The 23,675-nt window shown below is 51.4% G+C and overlaps 1 protein-coding gene across 5 annotated transcripts in view; it reads left to right on the plus strand.

The window, feature by feature from the left end:
- PRKAG3 (protein kinase AMP-activated non-catalytic subunit gamma 3) overlaps window positions 1-23,675 on the plus strand; it is a 332,947-nt gene that overhangs the window by 93,286 nt on the left and 215,986 nt on the right. For all 5 annotated transcript variants that reach the window (XM_086954427.1, XM_086954429.1, XM_086954428.1 and 2 more), the window contains 2 exons: window positions 7,216-7,326; window positions 18,069-18,179. In XM_086954427.1, the coding sequence (XP_086810553.1) occupies window positions 7,216-7,326; window positions 18,069-18,179 (222 nt within the window). The remainder of the gene's footprint in view (window positions 1-7,215; window positions 7,327-18,068; window positions 18,180-23,675) is intronic.

Below are 23,675 nucleotides of genomic sequence, written 5' to 3' on the forward strand. Positions count from 1 at the left end.
GTTTGCTCGTAGGACTTTTAAAAGGGGGTCTAAAGTTAAATCCAGCAGCAGTTTCTTCAGGGGCTTTAATGCCAAGCAGGTCATTACTCCCTTCCTTCGTAAGGCTTCAAGCTGTGGTTTAAAAGAATTGTTTTTATCTAAAAGTACGCCCAAATATTTGTAGGAAGTTACTTGGTCCACGCGTTTGCCTTCCATGTACCAGCTGGGATTTGACCTCTTACGGTGGTTTACACTCATAACTTTCGATTTTTAAAAATGTATTTTTAATGCGTTCCGATGAGAGAAATTATGGGTGGCATCTAAAAGGTTCTGAAGTCCTATTGGTGTTCTGCTAATCAGCACTAGATCGTCGGCGTAAAGTAAGTTTGTCAAAATCATGGTACCTAGCTTCGGGGAGTATGAGGAGCAGGCATATAGTTCTGCCGGCAAGTCCTCCAGGAAGAGGCTAAAGAGTATAGGGTCCAGGAAACATCCTTGCTTTAAGCCCTTTCTTGTGGTAATCTTTTTGAGAGATGCCTTCTAGGGCCTAGTTTGATTCTGACCCATGTGTCGGTGTGCAGCTGTATAAGTTGATCTAGGAGGGTTAACAGTATCCCCCATTCTTTCAGCTTTGACCAGAGTTTGTATCGATCTACGTGGTCAAAGGCAGCTGAATAGTCAATGAAGCAAAGATACAAGGGGTGTTTGCCTTGCTTCGCTGCCTCCATGAGCATTGTTAAGGCCATAATGTTAATTATAGTTCCTTGCCCTTGACGACAACCCGTTTGGGTCATTGGTATAATGCTGTACTTGTGGACCAGGCGACCAGATCTTTAAGTAAAATATCTGCATAGTACTTGGCCTCAGTGTCAATCAAGTCCATCAGGCGGTAGTTGTTTGGATCGGATCTCGCCCCAATATGGGACTGATGATAGAGCCTCGCCATGACTCTGGGACTTCTGTTGTTCTTATGGCATGCCCTATTACTGGGACTAGTGCATAGCTCCAGAAGTCAGGGTCCTGTTCGTATAGCAACAGTGGTATGCCATTCGGTCCCGGTGCACCTGCTCGTTGGCCTCTAAAGATTTGTTTGCGTATATCTTCGTTCAGGGTTGTTTTTTGCACATCATCTAGATGTATTGGGCAGTCATGGTTTGATGGAGAGGCTACCTCAGGCTGTGGTCGGTTCGATGGTTCTGTGCCCACGTCATATTGGGGCTTTTGGTTTCTACCATCCTAAAGGCATTTTTTGTGACAGCATGACTCAGGAGGCTTTGGGGGACGGCTGTTTCTGGTACTTGATCGTTGAAATGTGTAGATACCCAGGTGACTTCTGTGATGTTGGAAGAAATGCCTTGGTGATTGGGATGCTGCAATCTGTTGACCGTTTGCCAGAATTTAGTACTGTTTTTCCAGTTTGCATCGAACTTAAGTTTTGCCCAAAGTTCCTCATCTTTTGCTCTTTTCTTCTCCCATCTCCTTCGTTTTAGTGAGGTCCTTAGCTCACAGAGTGTACATTGCAATTTCCGATTGTTTAGGGATTTGCGTAGTTGCTTAAAAGTTTGATTTGTAGTTTGTTTTAGTTATTTAGAGACAGGACTATTTTGTGTGTAATTTGAAGCGGTTGCCACTTTCCCTAGTTTCTGGCCGTTGCGCTGTGAGTCTTTGTCTCCTAGAGTTTTGACAAATATTTCCCAGCTTTCTATTGGATGGGTTGAGTTGACTTGCCCTGGGTTGTATAGAGTTTGGGCGTCAGCTGCTATTGTGTCTATATTATTGGAGTTGCACCTAATGCATAGAGAAGACCTGTGCCTATGGCACCGCGTCACCCTTATGTGCGGCGTAAGGTTTTGACGCAGTGGCTTCCTAGAACTGTTCCAGTGAGATCTCATAGATTTCACTGCAACACTTCTATAACCCTTTTTTTACGTGGGAACTCCCCCCCCTGCATACATTATACTTGTTGCAAGTATAATGTGGCGAGTGCTTTACAAGGTGACATATCTATCTGCCTAATGTGTCACCTTGTAAATATGGCGCAACATGGCACATTGTTTACGACGCAGCCACGTCACGAAAAGTGATGCAACGGTGGTGCAAAAATGTCGCAAGGCCTTCGTAAATATGGCCCGCATCTTTACAGCAATCATTGGCAAAGCCAATAGGTCTCGGTGATGCAAAAGCTACTGGCCTTGTTAATGTATTTTAGTCATGTAGCCCAAGAGCACACAATTTAAGCAGGGAAGCCATGAATTATCCTCATTTTCTGGGTTTGTCTCTTTATTTTTGTTTATTTTCTGTTCTGTACAATCGCGTTAACGCAGCCCTACCCTTACGCTTCTGTGAGTGCACAATTTGTATTCTGGTATCTGGGCAGTGCAACAAATGCTCACGTTCAAATGCCTAGGAGCAACTTAAGCTTCATACTATGAGGCCCAACGTAGCTTGGTGGGTTGATGCACCTGCTGAAGAAATATATATATATATATATATGCAGCTTGAAGGAGGCCACTGGGAGGAGTCTATTACTTGTTCCTGCTCGGCATGATATCTTTAAGGATAAATAAAATGATGAGTATGTGGGACGTGTGACATATCTTCAGTTTCCTGCTTCTTTTAAATGCTGAGAGCATAAACAGAGGCATTTAATTGAACTATTCATTAATAGTTCAAGCATATGCTGTCAGAGGTTCAGGCCACTTCTAGGCAACAGGAGGGAGAGGATGTGGCTTTACAGCCAGAGCTGCCGACTATCGAGCTGAGAAACAAGGTTCGAGTCTCGGCACTGGTTCAACATCCTTTCATCCTGGACAAATCAGTTAATCTCCTTGTGTCACAAGGCCCATGGGGACATTGTCGCCTTCTCTAAGTTAGCGTGAGCATGCGGCAGATAGGCCGCGGCTTTGCACACGTTACTACACTTGTTTATTTTGCAAATGTCTCTTCTGCTGTTTTCAAATGGGAACCTTTAGCTGTGTTCACATTCTGCATGTTCCTGGGATTTAGTCGGAACATTGTGAGCCAGGTCAAACAACAATGTCCCTTGTTATTCTGTTCTGGGCAGGCCCCAGCACATAGACAAAACATACAGCTGCAGCTGCTGTTTGGGAACACATACTTTGGTCTTATTGGAATACAGAAATAGGTGGCAGGCACTTAGAGAGGGACCTTTTAGGGAGAAAAGCGAGACAGCCCCTATGATGTAGATCTACCATATAGACTGAGGTATGAGGTCGCAGATAACATCCAGAGATCTTCTGATATATAATCATTCTGCTTCTATATAGGGGAGGGAGAATAGGCTACACAGTTTTTTTTATAATGACAGCTCCTTTTATGACTTACGGGCTAATTGCTATGCTTACCATATTTGTGTTATGCATTTTCGTGCTTGTTGTAGCACGTATACTGCATGTTTGGGCACATTAGTTAAATAAAATATTTTAAACGTGTTCGTGTCTGAGTCAGATCTTATTGTGGACAAGTACAAGAGTGTGAGCGAAAGGGGTGTCTTGTAACTGTGATTCCTGAGAGGATCAGGAGTGTTGTGTTCTGGGGTGTCCAATCACTTGTTTCTCTGTGAGTGAGCAGGAGAGCACGTGAGACACTACAGCGAGTCAGTCTTGGGCTCATGGGTAATACGGTGGTAGGATGCCCCAGTCCCTATACACCGAGGTCCCATATTCATCCTCATAGTTCTGTGTACGCAGAATCCCTGCAACACCTGTACCTGCAAAAACAAATGTGTCCTTCTGTATAGTAACTGGTGCTCATGTAAAGCGCTCCGATAATACCTTAGAGTGGCATTTGCCCTGTATAAATTTGCATTAAAAAAAGAAACATGATCAATAAACCAGGGTGGGCTCCATGTACATCTTCAGACTCAAAGAGCATGTGACAGTCGGTGAAGTCAGCTACATGTTCGCTTTATAAATATATCTGCCTGCTCTGATATGACAACCATATGCGTCGTACAGTCTTGGAACGGTGATTCGCGGATGTGTATTGTAAGTGCTGTTGTAGGTTCAGGTCGCTTCGAGGCAACAGGAGGAGAGGATGTGGCGTTACGGCCAGAGGTACCGACTATGGAGGATGGAAACTAGATTCGAGTCTCTGCATAGGGCTCAACATCCTGTGATCCTGGGCAAATCACTTAGGGCTTGATCTTGCCGGATGGGATACTCTGTCACAAACGTGATGGATAGCCCATCTGCTACATGACTAGTTCCATAGGATATAATGGGATTGTAATTTGGTGGACGGAATATCTGTCACGTTTATAATAGAGAACCCTGTGTGCAAAGATTGTATTCAGAACCTTAATCTCTTTGTGCCTACAAAAATGATTGTGTCCTTGTGTAACGTAGCTGTGTTCATGTGAAGTGCTCCAATAATACCCTTGGGTGGTGTTTTCGCTACCAAAAACTGCATTAAAAAAAAGAAACATGATCAATAAACCAGGGTGGGCTCTATGTATCACTTTGGCCACAAAGAGCAGGTGTAAGTCAGTGAAGTCAGCTGTATGTTTGCTTTATAATCTGTCTGCTGGCTCTGATATGACACCGTGTGTGTCTGTTCAGTCTTAGAAAGTTGGTTGAATTTGTCCTTGTGTAAAGTAACTGGTGCTCATGTAAAGCGCGCTGATAATACCTTCGGGTGGTGTTCGTGATACAGAAAACTGTATAAAAATAAAAAACAGAAGATGGAGGATGGAGCGAGTGGAAACACGAGCACTCGTATGGAGGCTCTTAGACAAAGAATAAAAATAGCTCCTAAAAGAGGAGCAGTGGATGGACACAAATACTTGGTTCATCCTCTGGGGGGAAACCAAACACAGGAAGAGGCATGACGCATTCATGCCATAGACAGACGGGGACAAAGGATTTGAGAGTGACAATGGAGCCAGCAAATGGGAAGCATATGGGCGGGCTGAAGCTGACATATTGAATACAACACGTCTCTTCAAGACCTAAAAAGAAGGACTTTTCCATAAAGACAGCACTTCTTTTTCCTACAGTTGTTTATAGCTCTAACTCGACTCAAAGGTTTTGGCGTGCTCGACCTGAGCACCAGGTGCTTTACACAAGGACACATTCATTTTTGTGTGTGTCTTTTTAGGCATTATTCGCTCATGCGGAATAGGATAGCGCCGGAAGTATAAATGAAGCCATCGATGCCTTTTCTGCACTTTTTGGACCTCGGTCTTCCTGTTTAATGATACATCTAAACAGGCCACCAGTTTCCTAACTGTGATTGCCTTAGTGGCACCCTCTTCTGTCCGCATGAATGACAGAATGTGTGGTTCATTTAAACACACACACACACACACACACAGACTCACGCACACACACACACGCACACACACCTGCACGCATACACACACACCAAAACATACACACACCACACATACACATACATATACACACACACACTCACACGGACATACACATCAAACAGTTTTGTTCCAAACCTTTACAGCAAAGCATAACACACCTGTGGTGTAATCAGCGGACAGTAATGGTGTTAGAAAGTTCACTATTTGAGACATTAAGTGAAGAGAGCAGTGAGTGCAAAATAAAGATGGGTGGAGATAAAAGGAAGACTGGAGGGTCGTAGAAAGAGGACTGGAAGAGCCGGGGCAGGAAAGGGTGGTGGAACAGGAACGGTCTCATGGGCCACAATGCAAAGAAGAAAATTGCTCCCCTCCATCAGTCTGGTAGCAAAATACAGCCATGTTGGGTTTCTCACAGCCCTATGTCTTGGTGCAACTGCACCTGATGTACTATAAATAGCGTCGCCCCTGAGGATGTATCGCATGGGGTCCAGAGGTCAGAAAATCAGGGACAGACAATTCTCAACTGGCCCATGAAGCAATCCTACACTGGACTAAACAATAGACAACAAGACCAAGCCTGATGTCGGGCCAGTGGTGGGCAGCAGGGTGCTTGGGGTCATGTACAGAGGTCATGGGTGCTGTTCTTGGGGAACCTAGGCTGTGATGCTCCTTTAGAAAAGGGTCCTCAGAGGCATTTTGGTGGTTGAGTTTGAGTTCTCCGAGGTTTGCGGCGTCTGTCGATCTCCAGAGCCAATGGAGACATATCTTGGCCACCATGGAAGACTGAGCTATCCATGTTCACCAGCGTGATGTCATCTTAGTGATGCCAAGAATATTGTGTAATAGTGCCAGCCGTGCAAGGGCTGGGAGGCGTATCATAGTTCCAACAGTTGGGAACCATGGGACTTCCAGCTGCTCTTCAGACCCACTAGTTTGTAAACAAACCTCCTAAGATAGTCTCTGCCCATTACCGGTGCCCACACTGGCACACTGAACTGCCTCAGGCCCCAACAATATGCGTTCTCAAGGTCCCAAGCATGGTTCTGTCTCCCTCCGTCAACCCCTGCTATGTGGAGGCTTTAGTGGTCTGGAGTTTCAGGAAGCAGAGAGAACCTCTCTAGGGCTCTGCACCCCAAAGTCCAGTGCTGAGGTCAGATGCCCCTCTCCCTTCCCCCTTTGCTGCGCTAGTGCTGCCCAAGTTTGTGTCCATGAGCACTAGAACCCGCGACAGAGCAGCACAGTTCATTGTACTTGCACATAACAGGATCTGCAGAGTGTGGCAGCCATGTCTGGAGGTTCCTGAGAGCCTCAAAGGTGTATGGATGCGGCAGGCTGTAGGCGTCCATGGTCCCAACATGCTAGTATTGGAAAGACTGAGCCAACCGTAAGTGGTCACCAGTTTATTCGTACGCGACCACTGGCCTCCAAGTCAGCCAGGAGCTCTCGTCCCTCAGAACCCTTGTTATCTCTCCTCAAGATCCCACCGCAAGGTTGCACGTCCCACCCCGTCAGAACCAGGCTCACACCAACAAGTATCATACAGGACAGTGGGACCTCCACAAAAGAAGAGGACAGCCCAGCATTGCCCACTTTGATGCCCCGTACAGAGTGCCTCTGCCTACCATCAACATCCATTCACCACCTATCCAAGTCAGGGGTATGAAAGAGACAGGACGACAGGAAGGCCCTTCGTCTTTGAAAGTGGGCTTCTTGTCACACTGGGGTCTTCCCAGTCTCTGGTTTTTGTTCTGGCTTTGGTGGCCTTTTGTGGGTCAGCCCGTTATCAGATTTGTGAGATAAATTCATGAGCTCCATGATCTGTTGTTAAACCTTCTGTTATGTCTGAAGAAACATCTGCAGGGCTCCTCCATTGACCTGAAATGCACTTGGTCTCTCCACAGGATGGACATGTGGGCAGGAAGAGGAGCCAGAAGGGACCGGGATCCTCAGCCGCGGAATCCTACGCTGAGACGGAGACCAGTCCTCAGATCCGCCATCATGACCCTCGCTTGGTAAGACCCATTGGGATCCTCTGGGACATTCGACAGGTGGGTGGGGGGACAATATGGGCACGCAGTGCCACCTTTTCAGGGGCTTCGATGACAATATAAGAAAGAAATCTGTGCACACTCCACATTGACGTCTCCAGGGGCTCATTAACAAACGAAAAATAAGTCTATGACTCACAGATTGGGGTGACCTAGGCATTCTCTAGTGGCCCGGCAGCATAAGCTGTCCAATCAGAGGCAAGCACACATTTCTAAACCCTCACACATGGAGCTGAAGTGGAGATCATGTGCTGAGACCGAAGCATGGACATGACAGAGGTGCAGGCTCTGGAGTCCTGGGAGAGTCTACGAATGACCCTCAAACGGATACAGAGATGCTACAGGCCAGCTCTGAGCGAGCTATTCACAAATATCTAGCCCTGAAGACCAGGTCAAGAGCGAGGCTGTACACGTCAGAGACCCGCACAGACGTATGGGCATCTTTATGGGGATCTGGCATAGGGCAGTGCAGCAAATCAGCTTCACTGCCCTGTGTCACAGTGGAAGGGCAGGAATGCGCCGTATCTATGGCATACGACACAATCCTGTACTTTCTCCCTGTGCTGGTGCCGTGTCGGCAGTCTAGCACCAATGCACGCACTCTTGCACCATGGTGCAAGGATGCCTGCGTTGCAGGGAATGAGGGCCTCATTTATGAAAAGTGTTGCATCGCTGGTTGAAAACAGCGATGCAACACTTTTCATTGTGCCCTCCTTGCGACACATTGTATGCGCCGTATTTACTGTAAAGACGCTTCATGTCGCAAGGATTGAGCAGATACGTCAGGAATCCTGACGTTTTTGGTGGTGCAGTAGTGACACCTTGATGGAGTATGCCACAAAATAGACGCAACTCCAGCAATGTCTCATTATACATGGGCGAGTCCCATGTAAAAGGGCCTGCGTCAGCCTTACGCCTTCTGTGAAACAGGTGTAAGGATTTGACGCAGTTAACTCGTAGAAGTGGCACAGTGAAATCTCATAGATTTCACTGTGCCACTTCTATGAACCTTTTTCTGGGGGAACACCCAACCTGTCTACACTATATCTGTTGCAGGTATAATGTAGCGCAGGGGTTTACAAACTGACGCATCTGCCTAGATGCGTCACTTTGTAAACGTGGCACATTTTTTACACCACCGCAGAATCACAAAAATTGATGCAACAGTGGCATAAGGCCCTCATAAATAAGGCCCTGATTGTTTATGTGCAGTAAGGGGTACAATCCTGGAAGAGCCCCACTGGCCCCAGGGATCACTTCCTGACCCTAACAGAATCAGGGCCTGGTGGCTTGGGTTGGTCGGTGGGTTTCATGGCAAAGACCGGTGAATTTGAGGTAATCTCACACTGGCGTGCCATGATCTGAAGTCTGATGCTTCTAGGCACTGGGTATTGCTTTATAGTAATACGGTTGATGCTTCCCCACACCCATGCAATAAATCGAGGGCTACCCAGAAAATTACAGGGTCGCCGCTCCTATGAACTGGCAAGCATGCGGCCCCCCTCCTGTTTGTCTTTGGACTCCTCAAACTCAATGCCACCAACAGGGTCCTGGCTCATTCTACAGAGTCCCGGCTCTTTCTATGGCCTCCTGGCTCCTTCTGCAGGCCCCTGGCTCCTTCTACGGGGCACTGGTTCCTTCTGCTGGGCCCTGGTCCTTCTACGGGGCCCAGGCTACTTCTACTGGGCCCTGGCTCCTTCTACAGGCCCCTGGCTCCTACTATGGGGCCCTGGCTCCTTCTATGGGGCCCTGGTCCTTCTACGGGACCCGGCTCCTTCTGCTGGGTCCTGGCTCCGTCTACAGGCCCAGGCTCCTTCTACTGGGCCCTGTCTCCTTCTACAGGCCCCTGGCTCCTTCTATGGGGCTGTGGCTCCTTCTACCGGGCACTGGTCCTTCTATGGGGCCCCTGGCTCCTTCTGCGGGGCCCTGGCTCCTTCTGCTGGGCCCTGGTCCTTCTACGGGGCCCCTGGCTCCTTCTGCGTGGCCCTGGCTCCTTCTACAGGTCCCTGGCTCATTCTATGGGGCCCTGGTTCCTTCTTCAGGGCCCTGGCTCCTTCTATTGGGCCCTAGCTCCTTCTGCTGGGCCCTGGCTCCTTCTACAGGGACCTGGCTCCTTCTGCTGGGCCCTGGCTCCTTTTACGGGCCCTTCGCCCCTTCTACTGAACCCTGGCTCCTTCTATTGGGACCTGGCTCCTTCTACGGGGCCCTTGCTCCTTCTGCTGGGCCCTGGCTCCTTCTGCTGGGCCCTGGCTCCTTCCACTGGGCCATGGCTCCTTCTGCGGGACCCTGGATCCTTCTGCAGAGCCCTTGTCCTTCTACAGACCCCTGGCTCCTTTAGCGGGGCCCTGGCTTCTTCTACTGGGCCCTGGTACTTCTACTGGGCCCTGGCTCCTTCTACTGTGCACTGGCTCCTTCTACAGGCCGCTGGCTCCGTCCATGGGGCTGTGGCTCCTTCTACAGGGCACTGGTCCTTCTATGGGGCCCCTGGCTCTTTCTGCAGGGCCCTGTCTCCTTCTACTGGGCCCTGGTCCTTCTACGGGGCCCCTGGCTCCTTCTGCTGGGCCCTGGTCCTTCTACGGGGCCCTGGCTACTTCTAATGGACCATGGCTCCTTCAACGGTGCATGACTCCTCCTACGGACCCTGGCTCCTTCTACGGGGCACTGGTTTGTTCAACAGGGTCCTGACTCCTTTTACCAGAGTCCTGGTTCCTTCTACGGGCCCCTGGCTCCTTCAACGGGCCCTAGCTCCTTCTACAGGGCCCTGGCTCCATCTACCAAGCTCTGGCTCCTTCTATGGGGCCCGGGCTCCTTCTTTGGGGCCCTGGCTCATTCTACAGGGACCTGGCTCCTTCTATGGGGCTCTGGTCCTTCTACGGGACCTGGCTCCTTCTGCTGGGTCCTGGCTCCTTCTACGGGCCCTGGCTCCTTCTACTGGGCCCTGGCTCCTTCTACAGGGCCCTGGCTCCTTCTATGGGGCCGTGGCTCCTTCTACCGGGCACTGGTCCTTCTATGGGCCCCCTGGCTCCTTCTGCGGGGCCTGGCTCCTTCTGCTGGGCCCTGGCCCTTCTACAGGGCCCCTGGCTCCTTCTGCGTGGCCCTGGCTCCTTCTACTGGGCCCTGGCTCCTTCTACAGGTCCCTGGCTCCTTCTATGGGGCACTGGTCCTTCTACTAGGCCTTGGCTCCTTCTGCGGGGTCCTGGCTCCTTCTGCGGGGCCCTAGCTCCTTCTGCTGGGCCCTGGTCCTTCTACGAGGCCCTGGCTCCGTCTCTAATGAGCCATGGCTCCTTCAACGGTACATGGCTCCTTCTCAGGGGCACTGGCTCGTTCAACAGGGCTCCTTTTACCAGGGCCCTGGTTCCTTCTACAGGACCATGGCTCCTTCTATGGGCCCTGGCTCCTTCGACAGGGACCTGACTCCTTCTACGGGGCCCTGGCTCCTTCTATGGGCCCTGGCTCCTTCTACGGGCCCTTCGCCCCTTCTACTGAGCCCTGGCTCCTTCTACTGAGCCCTGGCTCCTTCTACGGGGCCTGGCTCCTTCTATGGGCCCTGGCTCCTTCTACGGGGCCCTTGCTCCTTCTATGGGGCCCTGGCTCCTTCTACAGGGTCCTGGCTCCTTCTGCCGGGTCCTGGCTCCGTCTACAGGCCCTGGCTCCTTCAATGGGGCCCTGGCTCCTTCTACAGGGTCCTGGCTCCTTCTGCTGGGTCCTGGCTCCGTCTACAGGCCCTGGCTCCTTCTATTGGGCCCTGGCTCCTTCTGCTGGGCCCTGGCTCCTTTTACGGGCCCTTCGCCCCTTCTACTGAGCCCTGGCTCCTTCTATGGAGCCCTGGCTCCTTCTACGGGTCCCTGGCTCCTTCTGCGGGGCCCTGGCTCCTTCTGCTGGGCCCTGGTCCTTCTACAGACCCTTGGCTCCTTCTGCGGGGCCCTAGCTCCTTCTGCTGGGCCCTGGTCCTTCTACGGGGCCCCTGGCTCCTTCCACTGGGCCATGGCTCCTTCTGCGGGGCCCTGGCTCCTTCTGCAGGGCCCTGGTCCTTCTACAGACCCCTGGCTCCTTTTGAGGGGCTCTGGCTTCTTCTGCTGGGCCCTGGTACTTCTACTGGGCCCTGGCTCCTTCTACCGTACACTGGCTCCTTCTACAGGCAGCTGGCTCCGTCCATGGGGCTGTGGCTTGTTCTACAGGGCACTGGTCCTTCTACGGGGCCCCTGGCTCCTTCTGCAGGGCCTGTCTCCTTCTACTGGGCCCTGGTCCTTCTACGGGGCCCCTGGCTCCTTTTGCTAGGCCCTGGTCCTTCTACGGGGCCCCTGGCTCCTTCTGCTGGGCCCTGGTCCTTCTACGGGGCCCTGGCTCCTTCTGCAGGGCCCTGTCTCCTTCTACTGGGCCCTGGTCCTTCTACGGGGCCCCTGGCTCCTTCTGCTGGGCCCTGGTCCTTGTACGGGGCCCTGGCTACTTCTAATGGACCATGGCTCCTTCAACGGTGCATGACTCCTCCTATGGGCCCTGGCTCCTTCTACAGGGCACTGGTTTGTTCAACAGGGCCCTGACTCCTTTTACCAGGGTCCTGGTTCCTTCTACAGGCCCCTGGCTCCTTCTTTGGGGCCCTGGCTCCTTCTACAGGGACCTGGCTCCTTCTAAGGGGCCTTGGCTCCTTCTACGGGCCCTTCATCCCTTCTACTGAGCCTTGGTCTTTCTACGGGCCCTTCGCCCTTTCTACTGAGTCCTGGCTCCTTCTATGGGGCCCTGGTCCTTCGACGGGGCCCTGGCTACTTCTAATGGACCATGGCTCCTTCAACGGTGCATGACTCCTCCTATGGGCCCTGGCTCCTTCTACGGGGCACTGGTTTGTTCAACAGGGCCCTGACTCCTTTTACCAGCGTCCTGGTTCCTTCTACGGGCCCCGGCTCCTTCAACGGGCCCTAGCTCCTTCTAGAGGGCCCTGGCTCCATCTAACAGGCTCTGGCTCCTTCTACGGGGCCCTGGCTCCTTCTACGGGGCCCTGGCTCCTTCTACGGGCCCTTCATCCCTTCTACTGAGCCCTTGCACCTTCTACTGAGCCCTGGTCCTTCTACGGGCCCTTCGCCCTTTCTACTGAGCCCTGGCTCCTTCAATGGGGCCCTGACTCCTTCTACGGGGTCCTGGCTCCTTCTACGGGGCCTTGGCTCCTTCTGCAGGGCCCTGGTCCTTCTACAGACCCCTGGCTCCTTTTGAGGGGCCCTGGTTTCTTCTGCTGGGCCCTGGTACTTCTACTGGGCCCTGGCTCCTTCTACCGTACACTGGCTCCTTCTACAGGCCGCTGGCTCCGTCCATGGGGCTGTGGCTTGTTCTACAGGGCACTGGTCCTTCTACGGGGCCCCTGGCTCCTTCTGCAGGGCCCTGTCTCCTTCTACTGGGCCCTGGTCCTTCTACGGGGCCCCTGGCTCCTTCTGCTGGGCCCTGGTCCTTCTACAGGGCCCCTGGCTCCTTCTGCTGGGCCCTGGTCCTTCTACGGGGCCCCTGGCTCCTTCTGCAGGGCCCTGTCTCCTACTGGGCCCTGGTCCTTCTACGGGGCCCCTGGCTCCTTCTGCTGGGCCCTGGTCCTTGTACGGGGCCCTGGCTACTTCTAATGGACCATGGCTCCTTCAACGGTGCATGACTCCTCCTATGGGCCCTGGCTCCTTCTACAGGGCACTGGTTTGTTCAACAGGGCCCTGACTCCTTTTACCAGGGTCCTGGTTCCTTCTACAGGCCCCTGGCTCCTTCTACAGGGCCCTGGCTCCATCTACCAAGCTCTGGCTCCTTCTACGGGGCCCTGGCTCCTTCTTTGGGGCCCTGGCTCCTTCTACAGGGACCTGGCTCCTTCTATGGGGCCTTGGCTCCTTCTACGGGCCCTTCATCCCTTCTACTGAGCCTTTGTCCTTCTACGGGCCCTTCGCCCTTTCTACTGAGTCCTGGCTCCTTCTATGGGGCCCTGGTCCTTCTACGGGGCCCTGGCTACTTCTAATGGACCATGGCTCCTTCAACGGTGCATGACTCCTCCTATGGGCCCTGGCTCCTTCTACGGGGCACTGGTTTGTTCAACAGGGCCCTGACTCCTTTTACCAGCGTCCTGGTTCCTTCTACGGGCCCCGGCTCCTTCACCCGGCCCTAGCTCCTTCTACAGGGCCCTGGCTCCATCTAACAGGCTCTGGCTCCTTCTACGGGGCCCTGGCTCCTTCTATGGGGCCCTGGCTCCTTCTACGGGCCCTTCATCCCTTCTACTGAGCCCTTGCACCTTCTACTGAGCCCTGGTCCTTCTACGGGCCCTTCGCCCTTTCTACTGAGCCCTGGCTCCTTCAATGGGACCCTGACTCATTCTACGGGGTCCTGGCTCCTTCTACGGGGCCCTGGCTCCTTCTACAGGGCCCTGTCTCATTTTACCAAAGCACTGGTTCCTTCTACAGGCCCCAGGCTCCTTCTGCTGGTCCCTGGCTCCTTCTACTGGGCCATGGCTCCTTCTGCTGGGCACTGGCTCCTTCTACAGTGCCCTGGGTCCTTCTGCAGGGCCCTGGTCCTTCTACAGGCCCCTGGCTCCTTCTGCGGTCCCGGGCTCCTTCTGCGGGCTCTGGTCCTTCTACGGGGCCCTGGCTCCTTCTACTGGGGCCTGGCTCCTTCTACAGGCCCCTGGCTCCTTCTATGGGGCAGTGGCTCCTTCTACGGGGCCATGGTACTTCTACGGGCCCCTGGCTCCTTCTGCGGGGCCCTTGCTCCTTCTGCTGGGCCCTGGTCCTTCTAAGGGGCCCCTGGCTCCTTCTGCTGGGCCCTGGTCCTTCTACGGGGCCCTGGCTACTTCTACTGGGCCCTGGCTCTTTCTACAGGCCCCTGGCTCCTTCTATGAGGCCTTGGCTCCTTCTACGGGGCACTGGTCCTTCTACGGGGCCCCTGGCTCCTTCTGCTGGGCCCTGGTCCTTCTACTGGGCCCTGACTCCTTCTATGGGGCACTGGTCCTTCTACGGGCCCGTGGCTCCTTCTGCTGGGCCTTGGTCATTCTACGGGGCCCTGGCTCCTGGCTCCTTCTACAGGACCCTGGCTCCTTCTATTGGGCCGTGGCTCCTTCTACGGGCCCTTCATCCCTTCTACTGAGCCCTTGCACCTTCTACTGAGCCCTGGTCCTTCTACGGGCCCTTCGCCCTTTCTACTGAGCCCTGGCTCCTTCAATTGGGCCCTGACTGCTTCTACGGGGTCCTGGCTCCTTCTACGGGGCCCTGGCTCCTTCTACAGGGCCCTGTCTCCTTTTACCAACGCACTGGTTCCTTCTACAGGCCCCTGGCTCCTTCTGCTGGTCCCTGGCTCCTTCTACTGGGCCATGGCTCCTTCTGCTGGGCACTGGCTCCTTCTACAGTGCCCTGGCTCCTTCTGCGGTCCCGGGCTCCTTCTGCGGGCTCTGGTCCTTCTACGGGGCCCTGGCTCCTTCTACTGGGGCCTGGCTCCTTCTACAGGCCCCTGGCTCCTTCTATGGGGCAGTGGCTCCTTCTACGGGGCCATGGTACTTCTACGGGCCCCTGGCTCCTTCTGCGGGGCCCTTGCTCCTTCTGCTGGGCCCTGGTCCTTCTAAGGGGCCCCTGGCTCCTTCTGCTGGGCCCTGGTCCTTCTACGGGGCCCTGGCTACTTCTACTGGGCCCTGGCTCTTTCTACAGGCCGCTGGCTCCTTCTATGAGGCCTTGGCTCCATCTACGGGGCACTGGTCCTTCTACGGGGCCCCTGGCTCCTTCTGCTGGGCCCTGGTCCTTCTACTGGGCCCTGACTCCTTCTATGGGGCACTGGTCCTTCTACGGGCCCGTGGCTCCTTCTGCTGGGCCTTGGTCATTCTACGGGGCCCTGGCTCCTGGCTCCTTCTACAGGACCCTGGCTCCTTCTATTGGGCCGTGGCTCCTTCTACGGGCCCTTCATCCCTTCTACTGAGCCCTTGCACCTTCTACTGAGCCCTGGTCCTTCTACGGGCCCTTCGCCCTTTCTACTGAGCCCTGGCTCCTTCAATTGGGCCCTGACTGCTTCTACGGGGTCCTGGCTCCTTCTACGGGGCCCTGGCTCCTTCTACAGGGCCCTGTCTCATTTTACCAAAGCACTGGTTCCTTCTACAGGCCCCTGGCTCCTTCTGCTGGTCCCTGGCTCCTTCTACTGGGCCATGGCTCCTTCTGCTGGGCACTGGCTCCTTCTACAGTGCCCTGGGTCCTTCTGCAGGGCCCTGGTCCTTCTACAGACCCCTGGCTCCTTCTTTCGGTACCCTAGTGTCATTTTAATTCACAAGTCCGTCTACAACACTCTGGCCCCTCACCCACACTTCACCCGCGGGCAGTTGGATAAAAAGATCTCCGCCAAAGAGCCCCTCTTTGAGGTGTTGCCCGTTGGGTATTGCACCGCCCACCCAACGAGGAGCATTGCCCATGATGAAGCTTGACACCTGCAAGGGTGTGTGAGGCCAACATATCCAACACTGGTAGGTTACCATTTAACCACCATCACATATCCACACCCCAGTGACCTGCACCTATATCCCAGGAACAGCCCAGTCCTTTCTCTTGTAACAGATTCATCCTCCTATCAGAGGCGCAACTAGAGCCAAATTTCGAGAGGGCTGAACCTTTAACCAGTAGGCAGAGTGGAGCTGCAGGGGCTCTTAGAAGGGGTGAAACAACTGCAAGGCCTAATTAACATTCAAATGGTCCTTTAAAGACCTGTGAAACGTTCGGGTGCGGCTGTGTGTGTGCCCGGGATCTGTCTCATCCCGGGCTGACACACACGACCCGGGGGGGGGGGGGGGGGGGGGGGGGGGAGCTGAAGCCATGTGAGTTCAATGGGTGTTGTGCGCCTGCCTCCTATCCCATACATACGGGTGGTGTGGCATAACATACATCTACATATGTCGTCACCATCTACGTGCATCCTGTAAGTGTGACATATGTACACCTCGACTATGTCTGGTGATGTCCTCGTGATACAGGACAGCGCAGCTGCGAGGAAACGAGTATTTTACAACATAAATACAGCATATATTTGCATAGTGGAGGAGAAGTGTGGCTCAGGGGTTAGAGGCGGCAGACCCGGAATCTGAGATCGGTCCTGGACCAGGGTTCAATTCCCCGCCCCGGCGGGTCTTGGGCTAAAAATTCCACGGACTCGATAATTCTCGTCCCGGTGCCTCCTCGACTCACGGGTTCACGCTCTGCGACTCTGGGCAATAGCCTGCTTAATCTCCACAACGGCCCCTCGCGGCGGGATCCCTGGCTTTCACCCTGTGGATACCCTGCTGGGGCTTCTCACAGGGGAATACCAGGACGGGTTCCCTAGGCAAGCGCCAGGATGCCCTTTGTGGTGACAGGTTGCGCTATATAAGTACACCTACATTTACATAGTGCACATCCGGGCACTCTCTTCCCCGCACCTCTTATTACTCGGTACCTTCTTCAGAGCCTCTGGGTCACAACAGCTCCTCGTTTTTCGATGAATAAAATTAGCGGGGATGGGAACGGGGCAAGTTAATGAATTTTAATGTTATTTTGTTTTTTTAAATCAATTAAAAAAATGTAACCTAAAAACAGTAATGTTTTTTGGGACACCCCTCACTTGTATAATAATTTACTTTTTTGAAAAAATAAAATAAAGCAGCACATGTCATTTACTTGGTGGGAAAAAAAGGAGAAAGAAAACTAGCTGGGAATTTAGCAATTACATGATGAAGTGCCAGGAAGCTCTAGGGGGTTTCCTGCGCTGCGGAACTGATGCCAAGTGTTGGGCTCTCACAATTAGGTGGCAGGTACACCCGGAGCGGGCGTTCAACTCTGGTTTTTGAGTCTCCTCCAGGGTGCTGTTGGACCTGCGGGTCATATCCGGGTGTGACCCGTAGGAAACTCAGGGAAGCGAACAGGTCAGCGGGGAAATATGTTAGTACCTAACCCGACCTGTGAACCCTGAGTCTGGAGCAAAACTAAACTAACCAGGGTAATACCGTGAACTTAAAACAGAACTCATCTTATCGACCTCGGGAGGGTGAAAGGCTGAGTCCATTGGCATTTGACTGCGTGACCCTGGGATCAAGCAGGCATATATGTAGAGGATCTCTGAATCCTCTGAGCCACGAGAAGGCATCGAAGCTCTGTTTTGGGCACCGCGAGGGCAGCCTTATGGGGCTAAGGGTCTCAGGTGCTGACCCACAGCTGGACATAGCCCAAAGCTCCCTTCGGCGGTGGGGCAAAGCTCACTGAGGAGGCCTCATGGTGCCCCCCTGCAGGTCTGCCAATAGAGTATGGCGGAGGGGCAGGGGGGTCTGCAGAAGAGTGTCTTTAGATGAGAACAAAGCTTCTCACCTAGAGACAGGATAAGGAATGGTCGTGGGTGCAGCGGTGGGGGGGTGTCAGCACGTAAACATTTAGGGGCAGATTAATAAGCCCATTGCGCCACTTTTGCGTCACTTTTCCCATGTTAAAAGTGACACAAAAGTGGTGCAAGGGCCTTGTAAATAAGCCCCTTAGAGAGTATCACACTCGACACACCGGTCTTCAATACATTTTGGAAAAGTTTGCTGGTCCATCTGGAATCCTCCACCCTAAACTTTCCAACTCAGTGTCCTGGTGCGGGCTTTGAGATTCCTGGTCAGCGGCGGGGCGGGGAGGGTCTGTGTGAGCAGGGGGCCGGTCCATAAAGAGCCCACAGTATGGTCATTCTAAATATCTCCTGTGCTTTGTCTCTCCCCGCAGGATGGACCCACGGATCCAACATCAAGTCCAGCGAAGTCTGGGCCTGCGGCCGCTGCACTGTCCACTGCCCCGGAGTGGAGGCCAGGAAGGGACGGCGCTGGTCGTAGCTCGGTACGGGTGCTGGTGATGAGGGATGTCATTGGTCAGGGGTGGGATGGGATCAGTTCATGGACGTTAAGGCCTGGATAAACCTAAAGTCTCTGGTGCGTCCACTCCCGCAGAGCTCACTCTGCTTTTACTGTTCACCGTCGCTTCTACTGAACTTTGTTTTCCTATGTGTCGCCTACATCCAAGGTTTCATTAGGAGCCGCCACAGTCCTGCCTCTGGCCGGGCTGGCCCAATGCCTGCTATCTTTCTTTGTCACTGTTTCCCTATCTTTCTTTTCCTTGTTATTTCTCCCATTTCTTCTTCTTTAGGTCTTGCCTGTGACAGTGCATGCGCTGTATGCGCTTGCGAAGGGTATTATTTACAGTAAAGGGCTTGGAGCCCGCCCATTGCTTGCCATTCGTTGGCTTCATTATCACTCTACTGTGCTGTCTTCGAATTGGTAAGTGCCTGCAGAGTGTCACTTCCTGTTCTTTCTGGGAGCATGGACCAAGCACAGATTCATTCAATCTTTATTATTGTCCGTCCGCTGATCACACTGGGATTGAGGTTCGTGTTTCAAGACACTTCTTTCTGTTTGAAACATTTTTGGACACTGTATACGCCTGCATCTTTTGGTGTACTCGTCCAACATTTTACGTGGGCTGGGTTAAGCTATGATATCGTATAAATGGCACACTAACAACACATTTACATCTTCATGATGCTTGCCGCAGCACGCCCAGTTTGATTGCCTTTCAGCCATTCATCCTCTTTATGCCTCAAACTTTGTGTTGATTTTAACTTCAGTCCCTTGTTTGAGTTACTTACACTCACATCTATCCCACTCCACCACACTTTAAGTCAATCTATGCTACTCCACGCCACTCTACACCTCTCTACTCTATGCCACTCCACTCGACTTGACTCCACTCCCCTCCACTCCACACAATGCCACAATATGGCACTATAAGGCACTCCACTCACACAATGCCACTCTTTGCCACTCCAACCTATGCCACCACACTTTACTCCACTCCACTCCACGCTACTCCACACCAGCTGGCCTCTCTAACTCTAGGTCAAAGTCTGATGATGAAACATGAGTACCGGCCATCAAAAATGAGTGCAGGTGCGTACCACCTGGGACAACCGCGACAGTCAAGCACTGATGGCCTTAATGCCCCTACTTGTCACTCCTGGGCACCATCAGTGTTCAGAAGGTAGTGCCCATCTTTTACACTCATTCTGATTATGTTTACCCCTTCTCCTCCATCGCTATGATGTTACTGGGCTCGAGTTTCATTACACTTACATGTCTGATCTGCCCTCTCCCTCTTTTTTATTATTTAACATCCTATAGATCGTGCCCATGTTTTTGTCAAGCTCAGGATCTCCCTACTTCTCTCTCCCTCACCTTTCTTTCTTCTCAGGGGTTCCAACCTTTATCTTCACTCTCTGCATGAGTCAGCTTCCCTTCTTCCTGGTCTTGGTTCTAACTAGCGGGATTCCCCACTTGGGACAACCCAGCTCACATTCTCTTTCTGCTCCTATGCAGTCAGTTACCTCTTCTCCCTTACACCTCCGGCTCTATATTATTCTCTCTCTCCAACTTCTCTCCCAGATTGTTTCAATCCTTTTCATCTTAGTCATACTTGTTCCTACTTCTAGAATATACTCTCTCTATTCTCTTGCGTCTTTTGTTGTTTTGTTGTTGTTTGTTGTTGTTTTTTTTTTTGCACAGGTCACTTCTGCCCTCGCTTACATCTTCTCTTTTGCTAAGTTTCGCCCTTTGACAAAAGCGAGCTGAAGTAGAAGAAACTTCAAGCTTGCTCAGACCTTGAAAACATGGCCTCCCTTTACTCCTTCTATGAACTGACTCTGTTACAAACCAATCAATGTTATTACCAAAAACGTGTAATCTCGAGCTACCCTGACCGCTCCATCTTTACACTCTTCATAATCATCTTCCTGTTCTGTATGGTCTTGAGACCTCCTCTCTTTCTACTCCAATTCTGGTGCCAGCTCTACGATTGATATGATTAGATGTTTTCCTCATCCATCTTCCCCAGCGTCTCTTCCTCGCCTCATGCTAGATTTTCACCCTTTATGTGTATCTCTGGTTGCAACCTTCTATCTCGTAGATCCAATGCTCCTGGCTCCTTCTTGGATTTTCTTTGTCCATCCACAGAGCCCCTTATCTCAGTCTTGCTTCAGCCTCTTCTCCTCCTCTGATATCCCTTTCTCAGAGTTTTTATGAGATGCTGCTTTCCATCACATTCAAAAAGATCCTCCATGATCTTTCTTTGGCCTCCTGTTAGACCTATTTTTAACAACAAGGGGACCCCAATTGGTATCAGCGAGGGACCTCGGGGAGCTTAATCTTATAAACACAACATTGGTCCCTGGCAGGGAGATGAATGAGTGAAAATAAATATAGACTCAATCAGTACTATATTGATGAAGACGTACCCAGCCGGGCAGGGGTCTTCAAAGTTTATATTTCAGTCAAACATGCAAAACAAGACAAAATAACACCTTCAACAAATCACGTGCGTGGGGCACAAGCCTGTACCCAACCACGACCATACACAGACAAAAACATACACAAAGGGCTTGTAAGGCAAAATCAACAGTCTCTGTAAGGTTCCAACTTTGGACAGAGAATTGCTTATGGGTACCATTACATAGTTTTGTATTGAGAGTTCCACATGTATATGGTACACAGTAGGTCGACGACGTTTCGGACCCCCTTGCTAAATAATGGGGTCCATCATCAGGACAAAGCAATGGTTGCCTTTTTAGTAGTTAGCCTCTTTAGCCTAAGGAGAGGAAAGGAGGAAAAACAGGTACATTAAGTTTACTCACACGCATAATGAGGGTGACATTGTGCCGTGGCTATATACCTAAATCGCTAGTATCCTGGTGGAAACAGCGAGTGACTTAGTTTAGGTGTTGACAGGCATGTGACTTAATGCGATCCAACTGTTGGTGACTAGGTATGTGCTTAAGTGTGAGTGGTTCTCAGAGTCAAGTGAAGAGCGACGCAGTGAAACTGGGGATTTCCAGAGTGAAAAGAATACCAAGGTGGAAGTTGGTGCTAAGGTACATGAAAGGACGCAGTGAATTGAATTTGGAGGAATGTCAATAAGTTAGAAAAAACAGCGATGATTATACAGTATTGTGGGGGACCCTGTGGTCAAGTGAAGAAACGACGCAGTGAAGGATACATAAAATTGCAGATGACAACGTGGTCAAGTAAAATTACGGCGCAGTGATGGGAATAATGGTCAAAAATATAACAGAATTAAAGGAGGCTCACCAGAAACACCACTATGCAAGCTCATATAAGAGCGCGTTTGGCGGAGCAGTGGATACGTATAATCCGGGGATATGAGTTATCTAGGTGGGAATCAATTGTACATTGTACGGTTGGTCCTGTATTAAACGTTACTTTGTATACAGGTACAGCGGAACGAGAAACTAATCCTCTCCCGCCCCTGGACCCATGAATAACTTTAATTGAAACTCTGGTAAGCCTACCCTCCTCCATTGACGCCCAATTTAATTAATTCAAAAGGTTGTCTCCCGCCTTAATCGTATACACTTGATTCCCCCCTAGAATTATCATATTCCCGGATCCCGATTAAGCTCCCGATTAAGCCAACCGCCGGCGCGCTCTTACTTTGAGCCTGCATAGTGTTGTTTCTGGTGAGCTTCCCTCCTTTACTTTTTACTGCATTTACTATCACTGCGCCGTAATTTTACCTGTCGCTTGCAATTTAGTGTAAGCAATTATGTATAAGCCTACCCTCCTCCATTGACGCCCAAAATTATTTTATTGGTTGTCTCTCGCCCTAATCATGTACAATTGATTCCCACCTAGATAACTCATATCCCCGGATTATACGTATCCACTGCTCCGCCAAACGCGCTCTTATATGAGCTTGCATAGTGGTGTTTCTGGTGAGCCTCCTTTAATTCTGTTATATTTTTGACCATTATTCCCATCACTGCGCCGTAATTTTACTTGACCACGTTGTCATCTACAATTTTATGTATCCTTCACCGCGTCGTTTCTTCACTTGACCACAGGGTCCCCCACAATACTGTATAATCATCGCTGTTTTTTCTAACTTATTGACATCCCTCCAAATTCAATTCACTGCGTCCTTTCATGTACCTTAGCACCAACTTCCACCTTGGTATTCTTTTCACTCTGGAAATCCCCAGTTTCACTGCGTCGCTCTTCACTTGACTCTGAGAACCACTCACACTTAAGCACATACCTAGTCACCAACAGTTGGATCGCATTAAGTCACATGCCTGTCAACACCTAAACTAAGTCACTCGCTGTTTCCACCAGGATACTAGCGATTTAGGTATATAGCCACGGCACAATGTCACCCTCATTATGCGTGTGAGTAAACTTAATGTACCTGTTTTTCCTCCTTTCCTCTCCTTAGGCTAAAGAGGCTAACTACTAAAAAGGCAACCATTGCTTTGTCCTGATGATGGACCCCATTATTTAGCAAGGGGGTCCGAAACGTCGTCGACCTACTGTGTACCATATACATGTGGAACTCTCAATACAAAACTATGTAATGGTACCTATAAGCAATTCTCTGTCCAAAGTTGGAACCTTACAGAGACTTTTGCCTTACAAGCCCTTTGTGTATGTTTTTGTCTGTGTATGGTCGTGGTTGGGTACAGGCTTGTGCCCCACGCACGTGATTTGTTGAAGGTGTTATTTTGTCTTGTTTTGCATTTTTGACTGAAATATAAACTTTGAAGACCCCTGCCCGGCTGGGTACGTCTTCATCAATATAGTACTGATTGAGTCTATATTTATTTTCACTCATTCATCTCCCTGCCAGGGACCAATGTCCTGTTAGACCTGGCACCTTGGCGTGAGTCTCCCTTCCACTTTTTGCTGATGTGCCTCATGTGTTTTGCTGGTGTTAACTGCTCATGGCACTGCGCCACTGCCAATCAGTGCCACAGTGCAAGTGCTCTCTATGAAAAGTGTATATGTGATTGGTTTCCATGATTGGCTTATTTGGTTTACTGTCAGACCCCAGTAAAGTGCACCAGGAGTGCCAGGGCTTGTAACTCCAAAAGCTGCTAGTGGGCCTGCAGCACTGGTTGTGCCACCCCCAGAAGCAGCCTTGTAAAATGTGTCTAGGGTCTGCATTGCAGAACCTGCGTGCAGTCTGGTACTGTCATGCTGGCTGGGCAAGTGCACACACTTGCCAGCCCCTAAAACCCCTTTACTTCATGTGAGTCACCCCTATGGTAGGCCCAAGGGCAGGGGGCATTGTAAGCATAAGGTAGGACAAACCCTGATGTGTGTGGCTTGTCCTAATAGTGAATTACAGCCATTTTCGTTTTTCACTATTGGCAAGCTACCTGTTCTCATGGGCCAGAATGGGCTGCCGGAATTGTTACACTCTACAATCCCAGCAGGCTCAGGGAACATCGTAGAAAGTCAAGTTTGGTATGCCTGAACTCAGCATAATAAA

The sequence above is a fragment of the Lissotriton vulgaris genome, chromosome 2_1, assembly GCF_964263255.1.
Source record: "Lissotriton vulgaris chromosome 2_1, aLisVul1.2, whole genome shotgun sequence".
NCBI lineage: Eukaryota > Metazoa > Chordata > Amphibia > Caudata > Salamandridae > Lissotriton > Lissotriton vulgaris.